Genomic DNA, 16,859 nt, shown 5'->3' with positions numbered 1-16,859 from the left:
CATTCCTTCAGAAAAGATTGTATTTTTTACTCAATACATTTTCCTTGACACCCAAAAGTACTCGTTACATTTGAATGCTTTGCAGGACAGGAACATTGTCCATTTCATGCGCTTATCAACAGAACATCCCTGGTCATCCCTACTGCCTGTGATCTGGAGGACTCACTAAACAGAGACCATCCCTGGTCATCCCTACTGTCTCTGATCTGGAGGACTCACTAAACAGAGACCATCCATGGTCATCCCCACTGCCTCTGATCTGGAGGACTCACTAAACAGAGAACATCCCTGGTCATCCCTACTGCCTCTGATCTGGTGGACTCACTAAACAGAGAACATCCCTGGTCATCCCTACTGCCTCTGATCTGGTGGACTCACTAAACAGAGAACATCCCTGGTCATCCCTACTGCCTCTGATCTGGCGGACTCACTAAACAGAGAGCATACCTGGTCATCACTACTGTCTCTGATCTGGTGGACTCACTAAACAGAGAACATCCATGGTCATCACTACTGTCTCTGATCTGGTGGACTCACTTAAACAGAGAACATCCCTGGTCATCCCTACTGCCTCTGATCTGGAGGACTCACTAAACAGAGAACATCCTTGGTCATCCCTACTGCCTCTGATCTGGAGGACTCACTAAACAGAGAACATCCCTGGTCATCCCTACTACCTCTGATCTGGAGGACTCACTAAACAGAGAACATCCCTGGTCATCCCTACTGCCTCTGATCTGACAGACTCACTAAACAGAGAACATCCCTGGTCATCCCTACTGCCTGTGATCTGGAGGACTCACTAAACAGAGACCATCCCTGGTCATTCCTACTGCCTCTGATCTGGAGGACTCACTAAACAGAGAACATCCCTGGTCATCCCTACTGCCTCTGATCTGGTGGACTCACTAAACAGAGAACATCCCTGGTCATCCCTACTGCCTCTGATCTGGTGGACTCACTAAACAGAGAACATCCCTGGTCATCCCTACTGCCTCTGATCTGGCGGACTCACTAAACAGAGAGCATACCTGGTCATCACTACTGTCTCTGATCTGGTGGACTCACTAAACAGAGAACATCCCTGGTCATCCCTACTGCGTCTGATCAGGAGGACTCACTAAACAGAGAACATCCCTGGTCATCCCTACTGCCTGTGATCTGGTGGACTCACTAAACCGAGAACATCCCTGGTCATCCCTACTGCCTCTGATCTGGTGGACTCACTAAACAGAGAACATCCCTGGTCATCCCTACTGCCTCTGATCTGGCGGACTCACTAAACAGAGAGCATACCTGGTCATCACTACTGTCTCTGATCTGGTGGACTCACTAAACAGAGAACATCCCTGGTCATCCCTACTGCCTCTGATCTGGTGGACTCACTAAACAGAGAACATCCCTGGTCATCACTACTGTCTCTGATCTGGTGGACTCACTAAACAGAGAACATCCCTGGTCATCCCTACTGCCTCTGATCTGGAGGACTCACTAAACAGAACATCCCTGGTCATCCCTACTACCTCTGATCTGGAGGACTCACTAAACAGAGAACATCCCTGGTCATCCCTACTGCCTCTGATCTGACAGACTCACTAAACAGAGAACATCCCTGGTCATCCCTACTGCCTGTGATCTGGAGGACTCACTAAACAGAGAACATCCCTGGTCATCCCTACTACCTCTGATCTGGAGGACTCACTAAACAGAGAACATCCCTGGTCATCCCTACAGCCTCTGATCTGACAGACTCACTAAACAGAGAACATCCCTGGTCATCCCTACTGCCTCTGATCTGACAGACTCACTAAACAGGGAACATCCCTGGTCATCCCTACTGCCTCTGATCTGGAGGACTCACTAAACAGAGAACATCCCTGGTCATCCCTACTGCCTCTGATCTGGTGGACTCACTAAACAGAGAACATCCCTGGTCATCCCTACTGCCTCTGATCTGGAGGACTCACTAAACAGAGAACATCCCTGGTCATCCCTACTGCCTGTGATCTGGTGGACTCACTAAACAGAGAACATCCCTGGTCATCCCTACTGCCTCTGATCTGGTGGACTCACTAAACAGAGAACATCCCTGGTCATCCCTACTGCCTGTGATCTGGAGGACTCACTAAACAGAGACCATCCCTGGTCATCCCTACTGCCTGTGATCTGGAGGACTCACTAAACAGAGAACATCCCTGGTCATCCCTACTGCCTGTGATCTGGAGGACTCACTAAACAGAGAACATCCCTGGTCATCCCTACTGCCTCTGATCTGGAGGACTCACTAAACAGAGACCATCCCTGGTCATCCCTACTGCCTGTGATCTGGAGGACTCACTAAACAGAGAACATCCCTGGTCATCCCTACTGCCTGTGATCTGGAGGACTCACTAAACAGAGAACATCCCTGGTCATCCCTACTGCCTCTGATCTGGAGGACTCGCTAAACAGAGAACATCCCTGGTCATCCCTACTGCCTGTGATCTGGAGGACTCACTAAACAGAGAACATCCCTGGTCATCCCTACTGCCTCTGATCTGGAGGACTCACTAAACAGAGAACATCCCTGGTCATCCCTACTGCCTCTGATCTGACAGACTCACTAAACAGAGAACATCCCTGGTCATCCCTACTGCCTGTGATCTGGAGGACTCACTAAACAGAGAACATCCCTGGTCATCCCTACTGCCTCTGATCTGGAGGACTCACTAAACAGAGAACATCCCTGGTCATCCCTACTGCCTGTGATCTGGAGGACTCACTAAACAGAGAACATCCCTGGTCATCCTTACTGCCTCTGATCTGGAGGACCCACTAAACAGAGAACATCCCTGGTCATCCCTAAATCATGTTTACCGTTGCCCCTTCAGACCAGAGTGGTGTAATGCCATGTTAAATCATGTTTACCGTTGCCCCTTCAGACCAGAGTGGTGTAATGCCATGTTAAATCATGTTTACCGTTGCCCCTTCAGACCACAGTGGTGTAATGCCATGTTAAATCATGTTTACCTTGGGATGCAGCCCCAGAGAGCTCTGGTCTTTGCAATTCACTATAGGCCGTCATTGCAAGTAAGAATCTAGTCTAGTTAAATAAAGATTAAATAAATAAATATGTTTTATTTTTAAATTTATACACACACACACCTTGTTGTGGCTGGGGAGTCATGCATAGCTGCAGAGCTAGGGGTGAAACAGCATCATTGGACACAGCTGGTTGCATACTGACTATGGGTGCCTACTACTGCATGCCACAACATGCTAGCGTGCTAAGCGCTAAGCTACAATCCGACAATCATTTAGAAATCCCCTCTGAAACATGCGAGGAGGGCTAGGCTAACCTTCCTCTGTGTTTGTGAATGAGGCAGGGCAGGGTTGCTATGGTTATGAACGAGGCAGGGCAAGGTTCATATTTGGGCAACCAAGGTACTTATTGTAGGTGTCAATACAATTGTTGTGTGTTATATATTGTACCTGCATCGACACTGCCTGGACCTGAATGGTCTCTGGTTGGGAAAAGAGCTGGGGGTCAGCTACACGCAGGGTGAACTGTCCACTCCTGGAACAATGCAACGACACAATACATACACACATTAGAGACAGAGAGAGAGAGAGAGAGAGAGGAAGAGACAGAGAGAAAGAGACAGAGAAAGAGACAGACAGAGAGAGAGAGAAAGAGAGAGAAATGGAGAGGGAGACAGCGAGACAGACAGAGGGAAACAGAGGGAGATAGAGAGACAGATCAATGGAGAGGGAGACAGAGACAGAGAGAGAGAGAGACAGAGAGCGACAGAGAGAGAGAGAGATAAATGGAGAGGGAGACAGAGAGAGACAGCGAGAGAGACAGGGAAACAGAGAGAGAGAGAGAGAGACAGAGAAACAGAGAGACAGAGAGAGACAGATAAATGGAGAGGGAGACAGAGAGAGAGAGAGAGAGAGAGAGAGAGAGAGGAAAAAAGAAAGGAAGAAACATATATTGAGATGGAGAGACATTTCTTTCTCAGTATACTCACTTGGCCTGGTCCTTGTCGTGAGTGAAGCGGACCTGTCTGCTCTGTAGCTGTGCCCAGGAGAAGGTGTCGTCTCGGGACATCTCTATCTCCCTGCCCCCCTCTAGGACAACCATACGGCCTGTTGCAGGGGGCTGCAGCAGCTGGAAGACCAAGCTCTCTGGAGGGCTGGCAGGTCAACATTAAATCAAAATCATTTGATAAATATCACAAATCATACTTTTAGCAGAGAGAAGGGTGGGGTAAATTTAATTCAGTCTCCCACCTGTCTTGATCCTGGGCAGAGAGTATGGTTGAGTCCAGGGGTTTAGTCCCTCCAATGGGTACCAGCAGAGAGCTACTGATATGGAGGGTTGGGGACTGGCTGTTAGCTGGATGGAGGGAGGAAATGAATAAGGAGAGGGAAGAGGTAGGGAGGGGGAGGGAGCGGGAAAGAGCAAGAAAGAGAGGGATGGTAGAAGAGGGAGGAAGAAAAGGAGAGAGGGATATAAGAGTCCCGAGTGTCCTACAATAAGGTTACAATGAATGAATACATGTTCTGTCTCACTACTGGTATTGCTCAAGGCTCTGTCCTAGATCCTCTTTAATGTCCCACTACTGGTGTCCCCCAGGGCTCTGTACTAGGTCCCCTTAAATGTCCCACTACTGGTGTCCCCCAGGGCTCTGTACTAGGTCCTCTTTAATGTCCCACTACTGGTGTCCCCCAGGGCTCTGTACTAGGTCCTTTTTAATGTCTCACTACTGGTGTCCCCCAGGGCTCTGTACTAGGTCCTCTTTAATGTCCCCCAACTGGTGTCCTGACGTTTACCCCCCCATAAATACATTTCCCCCTTTTCTCTCCACTCTACAGAATGGACTCTTGGAAAGCCCTTTGCTAACATAGAGAGAGTATGGTAACATCAAAAGGTTGGGGAATGGAACAATATGTATTTTTCTCAACCAGTTGAAAGTGCCCGTTGGTACTCAAAGAATATTCTGTCAGATCAGTTGTCGTCTGGGACATTATATCTGATGATAGGGCAACATAAATTGTATCTTGGAAAGTCTACACATTCTATTCACATGGAATTGTTGTGCAATTTAAATGTTTAAATATGAAACTATTTGTGAACATTTTTAATTTAATTGTAGCTTCTAAATGAGAGAATTGTTTTCATAAGTAAATTTATGCTCACTCAGTGGTCACGCCCAAGTGAACAGACTTTTTTTGAGAACTATGAAACAAGCCCTTCTCTCCCCCAGTACAAAAGCCTGTTGACGAAGGTCAACCTTAGTTCCTGATGACGTGAGAACTGGAGTTGATACATTTAAAAGGGCTAATTTCAATGTGGAGGTGATGATCACCATGCTGGAATGGTGAATTTCGACTAGACGAACCAGAATACAGCACGAGTTGATTATGGCAACTTGTTATGAACTACGAACGATTATTCACTAAAGAAGTTATACATCCTAGACGTTGAGTTATCAGCTGCAGCTGTAAACGGCCTAGAAAAGGACAGACAATCTCCTGAGAACGACAGGGTACTTCAACGTATCCGCTCGACAACACTTCGACCAGAAAGATTCTTCAAAGGACAATGCCGATTTCTGCTGGGTAAACCAGTCTTCCATCTTCGACCCATCTTTCGAAGCGCAGAGAAAATATATATATTTTTCCTTTTCTGAATGGCCGGTTACTAGAATGCATAAGATTCTGTATTTACGGTAGCATAGCTTCTCAAGGTCTGATAGAGATTCAGTCCCTTTGTCCCTCAGTCTTCCGGCTCTTTCATTCAAACCAAAACCCCTTCCTTTGTGTAACCAGCCGTCATACCAGGTTAACCCACTAGGGGCTTTTCATGACATGATTAGTAATCAATGTGTGATCTATCCTATGTATATATACATATATATGTAATTTTGTGTGATTATTTAGGTCTTCAGTAGATACATAATTAAGCCAATTTGTGTATTGATGATTCAATTTCTAAGCTAGGGTTTGTGCAGATAACCAAGAATTTACGATAATCCGAATGAGACCGATCGAGGTGACGATTAATAATTGACTGCTATTGATATAAAGGATCTTCAGATTTTAAGACAGTGGATTCGGGAGATAACCACTCTATATAAATGAATGTTTCCGTGGTGCCCCAGTTATTAGTGGTTTAATTGTTGCATGGTTTAATTCAATCACGTAATCAATTCAATGTTAGGTAATCGATTTGATAAAATAGCATGTCATAAAATTTAATCAGTCAGAGACACAACACTGGTATCCCCCAGGGCTTGGTACTAGGTCCTCTGGTTCTGTCTACTGGTGTCCCCCAGGGCATGGTACAAAGTCCTCTCCTGTTCTGTCTACTGGTGCCCCCCAGGGCTTGGTACTAGGTCCTCTCCTGTTCTGTCTACTGGTGTCCCCCAGGGCATGGTACTAGGTCCTCTCCTGTTTTCTCTACATGTATACACCAGAGCTTACCATGGCAAGTCCTGCTCTTCTTGTCACTATAGAAACCGTGTCCACAGTCTGGAGTACAGTATCCATCTCTTAGGTAAGTGTTTAGTCTGCACACGGTGCAGCGACCCATCCCCTCACACTCCACACAGTCAGCTGAGCATGCTGGGTAACAGGAAGAGAGGAAACAACACAATAAGTGTGACTTAACCAGAAGCTCAGTTATGATGATTGACTGCCTCAGTAGGGTCTGTATGTAACTGGGCTGAAACTAGAAAGAAAAAAAAAAACACTTTCAACAATAAAAAACTACTGAAAAACCCTGTTTGTTCTAAACGAAGAGTCTTGTGTGTATCTTTCTACGTTTACATCATTATGACATCACGTTTTATGTATGTCTCTGCCTAAGTTGTTTGAATAAACCTAAACAGAGCTGCATAGAGTGAATGGTTACACGGTAAAAATATGACGGAGGAAATGTAAACTCTTAATTGAAGAAAATGTTACTCTGCCACAGAGTAACATTTGGTCCCAGTCCAAAAAGAGTGAAACTCACTCTGGCAACAGAGTTATTTTTTACAGAGTGGTATATATGCTCAATTTAGTGTTGATATTTAACTCAGAGTCACTGCGTTTCATTCTGTATGGTATTCATTGAAAATAACTATGTTATTTATTTATTTTTTTACTCTCTGCAGTGTCGTTCAGTATTCTTGAGTTAATTATTTTGAGTAATGTTTACCCTCGCAATATAATCGCAAGAGTTAATTCAACTCTTGCGGAGTCAAACTCAACACTATTTTTGGGGTTTATAATGGTCCCATTTAAGGTTGCATGCAATATGACATCCAATCTCTATTGGTATCCATTTATGAGGGAGGATTGTTCAGCAATTTTACATCACCCACAACTTACAATCAGAACGCATGTCAGAGCAGGGATGAGAGAACTATTGTTAGACTACAGTATCATGTAAACAGGAACATCCTTCTCCTCGGTAACGGTTACAATACAACCAACCATTTACAGATTAGATTAGTTGAGGGAAAATGGATATTCAATATCATTGTGTAGTAGTAAATTTTAAAAAATAGCCCATGTACATGATTAAACACAGATACTGAAACAAACAATAACAAAAAATATACCTGCAACAGTGGACAATTAATGTCCCTCCCACATATGTGGATACAAGGATTTAACTCCCTGTCTCTGGTTACTCTTAATAGAGTTGAAGTGACTCAGTCCCAATCCAAATCCAGTTACAAACACTATGGTTTTAACTCTTAATAGAGTTAAAGTGACTCAGTCCCAATCCAAATCCAGTTACAAACACTATGGTTTTAACTCTTAATAGAGTTAAAGTGACTCAGTCCCAATCCAAATCCAGTTACAAACAGTATGGTTTTAACTCTTACTAGAGTTAAAGTGACTCAGTCCCAATCCAAATCCAGTTACAAACACTATGTTTTTAACTCTTAATAGAGTTAAAGTGACTCAGTCCCAATCCAAATCCAGTTACAAACACTATGTTTTTAACTCTTAATAGAGTTAAAGTGACTCAGTCCCAATCCAAATGCAGTTACAAACACTATGTTTTTAACTCTTAATAGAGTTAAAGTGACTCAGTCCCAATCCAAATCTAGTTACAAACACTATGTTTTTACTCTGTGATTTCAACTCTCTTTGATTTACTGTATAGTCTTACGTGTACATAGCTTCAGAGAGGAGTCCAAGAAGAATGTCCTCCCACACTCCAACACACAGTGGCCCTGCAGGGTGGAATAAGGAGTCTGGCATCGCCCACACTGGCCTGGCCCGTGGCACACTTCACAGTGTTCATCACAACCTGGCGCACAGAGAGAAAGAGAGAGAGAGAGAGACCGAGAGAGAGAGGGAACATGGACATTGATAGAGAGAGAGGGAAGATACATTGACAGAGAGAGCGAGGGGACAGAGACATTAACAGAGAGAGTGAGGGGATAGAGACATTGATAGAGAGAGAATAGGGACAGAGAAATTGACAGAGAGAGCGAGAGAGAGAGATAGAGAGAAAGAGGGGACATTGACAGAATAAGAGAGGGGACATTGACAGAATAAGAGAGGGGACATTGACAGAATAAGAGAGGGGACATTGACAGAATAAGAGAGGGGACATTGACAGAATAAGAGAGGGGACATTGAGAGAGAACGTAACACAGGTTAGAAGGAAAACTGACTTAAAACAAACAACAACACTGAAAGATTTAATAAGTTAAACGATCATTCTATTCAGGCACTTACTGAGGCATCTCTCCCCATTCTGGTAGGACCCTGGGGAGCAGCCCTGGGTGCAGAGTCCATCCTGAAGAACGTGTCCTTCCATGCACTGTAGACAGTCAGTACGCAGAGGACCCTCACATTCATTACAGCTCCAATCACACTCTGGAGGAGGGAGGGAGGCAGGGAGAGAGGGAGAGAGGGAGAGAGGGAGGGAGGGAGGCAGGGAAAGAGGGAGGGAGGGAGGGAGGGAGGGAGGGAGGGAGGGAGGGAGGGAGGGAGGGAGGGAGGGTTAGGAAAGAAGAGAAACGAGAGAAAGAGAGACATCGACAGAAACAGATTAACAGAAAGAGAGTGTCAGAATGAGCAAGAGAGAGACCGACTCAGTGAGCACAGCCTTGCTATTGAGAGAAGGCCACCGTAGGCAGACCTGGCTCTCAAGAGAAGACAGGCTATGTGCACACTGCCCACAATTTGAAAACAAATCCAATCTTGATAAACTCCCATATCTATTAGGTGAAATATCACAGTGTGTCACCACAGCAGAAAGATTTGTGAGCTGTTGTCACAAGAAAAGGGCAACCAGTGGAGCAGAAACACCATTGTAAATACAACCTATTGTATATTTATCGGTTGAACTATTTGTACATTGTTACAGCATTGTATACATCCAATAACATTACATTTGAAATGTCTATATTCTTTAAAAATTCTTTAAAAATGTACTTTCTGATTGTTTATTTCCCTTTTTGTTTATTATCTATTTAACTTGCTTTGGAAATGTAAACATGTTTCCCATGCCAATAAAGTCCTTTGAATTGAATTGAGAGAGAGAGACAGAGACAGAGAGACAGACTAAAAGAGGAAGTGAAAACAGACTCATGAGAAACATTCTTATTAAACTCCTGATGACTAAATCCTGATGACTAAATCCTGATGACTAAGTCCTGATGACTAAGTCCTGATGATTAAATCCTGAGCTCCTGATGACTAAATCCTGATGACTAAATCCTGATTACTAAGTTCTGATGACTAAATCCTGGTGACTAAGTCCTGATGACTAAGTCCTGATGACTAAATTCTGATGACTAAGTCCTGATGACTAAGTCCTGATGACTAAATCCTGATGACTAAATCCTGATGACTAAGTCCTGATGACTAAGTCCGGATGACTAAATCCTGATGACTAAATCCTGATGACTAAGTGCTGATGACTAAGTGCTGATGACTAAATCCTGAAGACAACATCCTAATGACCAATCCCATCACAACACCATCACCTATTGAAGCCTGAGCAGTGGGGCTGCATGTACACAGCCAGACAGCTGCATGTACACAGCCAGACAGCTGACACACTGTAACTCAGGAGTCTTCAACGAAAACAATGCCTCTCTCTCTCTCTCTCTCTCTCTCTCTCTCTCTCTCTCTCTCTCTCTCTCTCTCTCTCTCTCTCTCTCTCTCTCTCTCTCTCTCTCTCTCTCTCTCTCTCTCTCTCTCTCTCTCTCTCTCTCTCTCTCTCTCTCTCTCTCTCTCTCTCTCTCTCTCTCTCTCTCTCTCTCTCTCTCAGCTAATTTCTCATTCTGCCTGTCTAATTTCTCATTCTGCCTGACTGACAGAGCAACATCAATAACAAAAATAACAATAACAACGACAACAACAACAACAACAACTGCCCCAGCTAACGCTGCACAGTCTCTCTACCTTTCCAGGTTTACCCAGGGTTCAGGGGATCTTCCAGGTAGCAAGCGGCGTCGCGTTGGGTGTGTGTGTGTGTGTGTGTGTGTAACTAGCTCAGGGGATAAACAGTGTTGATTCTATTGACTGACTGGCTGCTGTGTTGAAACACCTGCTGAGATACCATCCAGCCACCGCTCACACACACACACACGCACGCACACACACACGCACGCACACACACACACGCACGCTCACACACACACACACTCACTCACACATGCGCACACACACATGCACGCAAACGCACACACACACACACACACACCCTTAAGCACATATACACACACAAAACACACACACCTCTTCACGGCTCCCTGAATGGTAAGAAATAATCTCCCTCCCTCTCTGTAGTACTTATCTAATTCTGTCAGCAGAGTGGGAAGTGCTTTTATACCTGAGGGGCGGAGCTGATTTTGCTCGACAAAAACCTGATTACGTTATTTCACCACAGATAAAGGAGCCGCTTAGGCCCGCTAGCAAACAGCAGTCATATCCTCCTAAAACACTGTTGTTGTTGTTGCTGTCGCTGCTGCTGTTGTTGTTTATGTTGTTGTTGTTTATGTTGTTTATGTTGTTGCTGTTTTTGTTGCTTATGTTGTTGTTGTTGTTTATGTTGGTGCTGTTGTTGTTTATGTTGTTGTTATTGTTGTTTATGCTGGTGTTGTTGTTTATGTTGTTGTTGTTGCTGTTGTTGTTGTTGTTTATGTTGGTGCTGTTGTTGTTTATGTTGTTGTTATTGTTGTTTATGCTGGTGTTGTTGTTGTTGTTGTTGTTGCTGTTGTTGTTGTTGCTGTTGTTGTTGTTGCTGTTGTTGTTGTTTATGTTGGTGTTGTTGTTTATGTTGTTGTTATTGTTGTTTATGCTGGTGTTGTTGTTTATGTTGTTGTTGTTGTAGTTGCTGTTGTTTATGTTGGTGTTGTTGTTTATGTTGTATGTATGTGAAGCATAATCCTCCTACCTTTGATGTTCAGTAGGTCTACTGTACCTCTACCTCTGAGGTAGTACTGATGGGCACAGCTGTCATACTGTTCTGTCTCTATGGGCTGGGGTTAAGGTTAGGGTTACTGTCAGGTCTACTGTACCTCTACCTCTGAGGTAGTACTGATGGGCACAGCTGTCGTACTGTTCTGTCTCTATGGCCTGGGGTTAAGGTTAGGGTTACTGTCAGGTCTACTGTACCTCTACCTCTGAGGTAGTACTGATGGGCACAGCTGTCGTACTGTTCTGTCTCTATGGGCTGGGGTTAAGGTTAGGGTTACTGTCAGGTCTACTGTACCTCTACCTCTGAGGTAGTACTGATGGGCACAGCTGTCGTACTGTTCTGTCTCTATGGCCTGGGGTTAAGGTTAGGGTTACTGTCAGGTCTACTGTACCTCTACCTCTGAGGTAGTACTGATGGGCACAGCTGTCGTACTGTTCTGTCTCTATGGGCTGGGGTTAAGGTTAGGGTTACTGTCAGGTCTACTGTACCTCTACCTCTGAGGTAGTACTGATGGGCACAGCTGTCATACTGTTCTGTCTCTATGGGCTGGGGTTAAGGTTAGGGTTACTGTCAGGTCTACTGTACCTCTGCAAGTGCGGATGGTGGTGTTGAGGTAGTACTGATGGGCACAGCTGTCGTACTGGCACTCCCCGAACATCAGAACCTTGCCCGGGTCACGGCACGACGTACACACTCCTCCCGTCTCACAGGATAGACACTGGCTGCCACATGCTGAAAGACACCGTACATTATGATGTTAAAGATGGAGATGAAGAGACATCTGCAAAAACCCCAGCAGGACACTGTGGCAATAAACAATGTTAGCCTGGTAAATGTAGTCTACAGTTCTGTAAAACCTGTTAAAGATGGAGATGAAGAGACAGGGTCCATATGGAAAAACCCCAGCAGGACACTGTGGCAATAAATAATGTTATCCTGGTAAATGTAGTCTACAGTTCTGTAAAACCTGTTAAAGATGGAGATGAAGAGACAGGGTCCATATGGAAAAACCCCAGCAGGACACAGTGGCAATAAATAATGTTATCCTGGTAAATGTAGTCTACAGGTCTGTAAAACCTGTTAAAGATGGAGATGAAGAGACAGGGTCCATATGGAAAAACCCCAGCAGGACACAGTGGCAATAAATAATGTTATCCTGGTAAATATAGTCTACAGGTCTGTAAAACCTGGGTGGAGGCAGAAAGCACTTTTTTTTACCTCTGCAGTGTCTGTCTCCTTCGGCATAGTAACCCAGCGGGCAGGTGGGGGCACACAGCCCTGAGGCCAACCGAAAGTTGGGGGCGGGACAGGAAGTACAGGACAGAGGCCCCTCCCCATTACAGCCCTCACAGGAAGCATGGCATCCTGGGAGAAATAAACAGGAATGTGACTGAATTAACAAGCAACAAATCAGCTTAAACATAAACTAAGCAAGGACTGGAATGAAATGTAATGATTCAATGTATTGGCAGGAATAAAACCATGCAGAAAAACAAGGAGATGGGATGTAGTGAAGCCTGTTTATTGTTGACGTTTCAGCTCTTTCTCAAGACCGGTCTCTATAAACCGTGAAGACAAATGTGTATCATTTTGGGATTTCTGAGAGTTTTACAGAACAATGAAATGCATGAACAGTATACACAGTGACATCCTTCCAATGTATGGAAGGGTATATACAACCTAACACCAGCCTTTTCCAGGTTAAATACAACCTAACACCAGCCTTTTCCAAGTTAAATACAACCTAACACCAGCCTTTTCTAGGTTAAATACAACCTAACACCAGCCTTTTCCAAGTTAAATACAACCTAACACCAGCCTTTTCCAAGTTAAATACAACCTAACACCAGCCTTTTCTAGGTTAAATACAACCTAACACCAGCCTTTTCCAAGTTAAATACAACCTAACACCAGCCTTTTCCAAGTTAAATACAACCTAACACCAGCCTTTTCCAGGTTAAATACAACCTAACACCAGCCCTGTACAAGTTAAATACAACCTAACACCAGCCTTTTCTAGATTAAATAAAACCTAACACCAGCCTTTTCCAAGTTAAATACAACCTAACACCAGCCTTTTCCAGGTTAAATACAACCTAACACCAGCCTTTTCCAAGTTAAATACAACCTAACACCAGCCTTTTCTAGGTTAAATACAACCTAACACCAGCCTTTTCTAGGTTAAATACAACTTAACACCAGCCTTTTCCAGGTTAAATACAACCTAACACCAGCCTTTTCCAGGTTAAATACAACCTAACACCAGCCCTGTACAAGTTAAATACAACCTAACACCAGCCTTTTCTAGGTTAAATACAACCTAACACCAGCCCTGTACAAGTTAAATACAACCTAACACCAGCCTTTTCTAGATTAAATAAAACCTAACACCAGCCTTTTCCAAGTTAAATACAACCTAACACCAGCCTTTTCCAGGTTAAATACAACCTAACACCAGCCTTTTCTAGGTTAAATACAACCTAACACCAGCCTTTTCTAGGTTAAATACAACTTAACACCAGCCTTTTCCAGGTTAAATACAACCTAACACCAGCCTTTTCCAAGTTAAATACAACCTAACACCAGCCTTTTCCAAGTTAAATACAACCTAACACCAGCCTTTTCCAGGTTAAATACAACCTAACACCAGCCTTTTCTAGGTTAAATACAACCTAACACCAGCCTTTTCCAAGTCAAATACAACCTAATACCAGCCTTTTCCAAGTTAAATACAACCTAACACCAGCCTTTTCTAGGTTAAATACAACCTAACACCAGCCTTTTCCAAGTTAAATACAACCTAACACCAGCCTTTTCTAGGTTAAATACAACCTAACACCAGCCTTTTCCAGGTTAAATACAACCTAACACCAGCCTTTTCTAGGTTAAATACAACTTAACACCAGCCTTTTCCAGGTTAAATACAACCTAACACCAGCCTTTTCTAGGTTAAATACAACTTAACACCAGCCTTTTCCAGGTTAAATACAACCTAACACCAGCCTTTTCCAAGTTAAATACAACCTAACACCAGCCTTTTCCAAGTTAAATACAACCTAACACCAGCCTTTTCCAGGTTAAATACAACCTAACACCAGCCTTTTCTAGGTTAAATACAACCTAACACCAGCCTTTTCCAAGTCAAATACAACCTAATACCAGCCTTTTCCAAGTTAAATACAACCTAACACCAGCCTTTTCTAGGTTAAATACAACCTAACACCAGCCTTTTCCAAGTTAAATACAACCTAACACCAGCCTTTTCTAGGTTAAATACAACCTAACACCAGCCTTTTCCAGGTTAAATACAACCTAACACCAGCCTTTTCCAAGTTAAATACAACCTAACACCAGCCTTTTCCAAGTTAAATACAACCTAACACCAGCCTTTTCTAGGTTAAATACAACCTAACACCAGCCTTTTCCAGGTTAAATACAACCTAACACCAGCCTTTTCTAGGTTAAATACAACCTAACACCAGCCTTTTCCAAGTTAAATACAACCTAACACCAGCCTTTTCCAGGTTAAATACAACCTAACACCAGCCTTTTCCAAGTTAAATACAACCTAATACCAGCCTTTTCCAAGTTAAATACAACCTAATACCAGCCTTTTCTAGGTTAAATACAACCTAACACCAGCCTTTTCCAAGTTAAATACAACCTAACACCAGCCTTTTCTAGGTTAAATACAACCTAACACCAGCCTTTTCCAAGTTAAATACAACCTAACACCAGCCTTTTCTAGGTTAAATACAACCTAACACCAGCCTTTTCCAAGTTAAATACAACCTAACACCAGCCTTTTCTAGGTTAAATAAAACCTAACACCAGCCTTTTCCAAGTTAAATACAACCTAACACCAGCCTTTTCTAGGTTAAATAAAACCTAACACCAGCCTTTTCCAAGTTAAATACAACCTAACACCAGCCTTTTCTAGGTTAAATACAACCTAACACCAGCCTTTTCCAGGTTAAATACAACCTAACACCAGCCTTTTCTAGGTTAAATACAACCTAACACCAGCCTTTTCTAGGTTAAATACAACCTAACACCAGCCTTTTCTAGATTAAATAAAACCTAACACCAGCCTTTTCTAGATTAAATACAACCTAACACCAGCCTTTTCCAAGTTAAATACAACCTAACACCAGCCTTTTCCAAGTTAAATACAACCTAACACCAGCCTTTTCCAGGTTAAATAAAACCTAACACCAGCCTTTTCTAGGTTAAATACAACCTAACACCAGCCTTTTCTAGGTTAAATACAACCTAACACCAGCCTTTTCCAAGTTAAATACAACCTAACACCAGCCTTTTCCAAGTTAAATACAACCTAACACCAGCCTTTTCTAGGTTAAATACAACCTAACACCAGCCTTTTCCAGATTAAATACAACCTAACACCAGCCTTTTCCAGGTTAAATACAACCTAACACCAGACTTTTCCAAGTTAAATACAACCTAACACCAGCCTTTTCTAGATTAAATAAAACCTAACACCAGCCTTTTCCAAGTTAAATACAACCTAACACCAGCCTTTTCCAGGTTAAATACAACCTAACACCAGCCTTTTCCAGGTTAAATACAACCTAACACCAGCCTTTTCCAAGTTAAATACAACCTAACACCAGCCTTTTCCAAGTTAAATACAACCTAACACCAGCCTTTTCCAGGTTAAATACAACCTAACACCAGCCTTTTCTAGGTTAAATACAACCTAACACCAGCCTTTTCCAAGTCAAATACAACCTAATACCAGCCTTTTCTAGGTTAAATACAACCTAACACCAGCCTTTTCCAAGTTAAATACAACCTAACACCAGCCTTTTCTAGGTTAAATACAACCTAACACCAGCCTTTTCCAAGTTAAATACAACCTAACACCAGCTTTTTCCAAGTTAAATACAACCTAACACCAGCCTTTTCCAAGTTAAATACAACCTAACACCAGCCTTTTCTAGGTTAAATAAAACCTAACACCAGCCTTTTCCAAGTTAAATACAACCTAACACCAGCCTTTTCTAGGTTAAATACAACCTAACACCAGCCTTTTCCAGGTTAAATACAACCTAACACCAGCCTTTTCCAAGTTAAATACAACCTAACACCAGCCTTTTCCAAGTTAAATACAACCTAACACCAGCCTTTTCCAAGTTAAATACAACCTAACACCAGCCTTTTCTAGGTTAAATACAACCTAACACCAGCCTTTTCTAGGTTAAATACAACCTAACACCAGCCTTTTCTAGGTTAAATACAACCTAACACCAGCCTTTTCTAGGTTAAATAAAACCTAACACCAGCCTTTTCTAGGTTAAATACAACCTAACACCAGCCTTTTCTAGGTTAAATACAACCTAACACCAGCCTTTTCTAGGTTAAATACAACCTAACACCAGCCTTTTCCAGGTTAAATACAACCTAACACCAGCCT

At 43.1% G+C, this 16,859-nt stretch overlaps 1 protein-coding gene across 5 annotated transcripts in view; it reads right to left on the bottom strand.

The window, feature by feature from the left end:
- Nucleotides 1-16,859, bottom strand: part of LOC110535129 (extracellular matrix organizing protein FRAS1) — a 349,490-nt gene that overhangs the window by 90,233 nt on the left and 242,398 nt on the right. For all 5 annotated transcript variants that reach the window (XR_016484722.1, XM_090191232.1, XM_090191233.1 and 2 more), the window contains 8 exons: nucleotides 12,641-12,787; nucleotides 12,008-12,154; nucleotides 8,728-8,868; nucleotides 8,153-8,293; nucleotides 6,469-6,609; nucleotides 4,273-4,378; nucleotides 4,011-4,175; nucleotides 3,472-3,556 (listed from right to left, as the gene is read on the bottom strand). Coding sequence is in view for 4 of the 5 variants with exons in the window: in XM_090191232.1 (XP_090047358.1) it covers nucleotides 3,472-3,556; nucleotides 4,011-4,175; nucleotides 4,273-4,378; nucleotides 6,469-6,609; nucleotides 8,153-8,293; nucleotides 8,728-8,868; nucleotides 12,008-12,154; nucleotides 12,641-12,787 (1,073 nt within the window). In the remaining variant the exon portion in view is untranslated. The remainder of the gene's footprint in view (nucleotides 1-3,471; nucleotides 3,557-4,010; nucleotides 4,176-4,272; nucleotides 4,379-6,468; nucleotides 6,610-8,152; nucleotides 8,294-8,727; nucleotides 8,869-12,007; nucleotides 12,155-12,640; nucleotides 12,788-16,859) is intronic.

The sequence above is a fragment of the Oncorhynchus mykiss genome, chromosome 11 (genome assembly GCF_057628025.1).
Source record: "Oncorhynchus mykiss isolate SJ-2025 chromosome 11, ASM5762802v1, whole genome shotgun sequence".
NCBI lineage: Eukaryota > Metazoa > Chordata > Actinopteri > Salmoniformes > Salmonidae > Oncorhynchus > Oncorhynchus mykiss.
The sequence above is the reverse complement of the archived record's forward strand: the minus strand, read 5'-3'. Positions and strand labels throughout refer to the sequence as shown.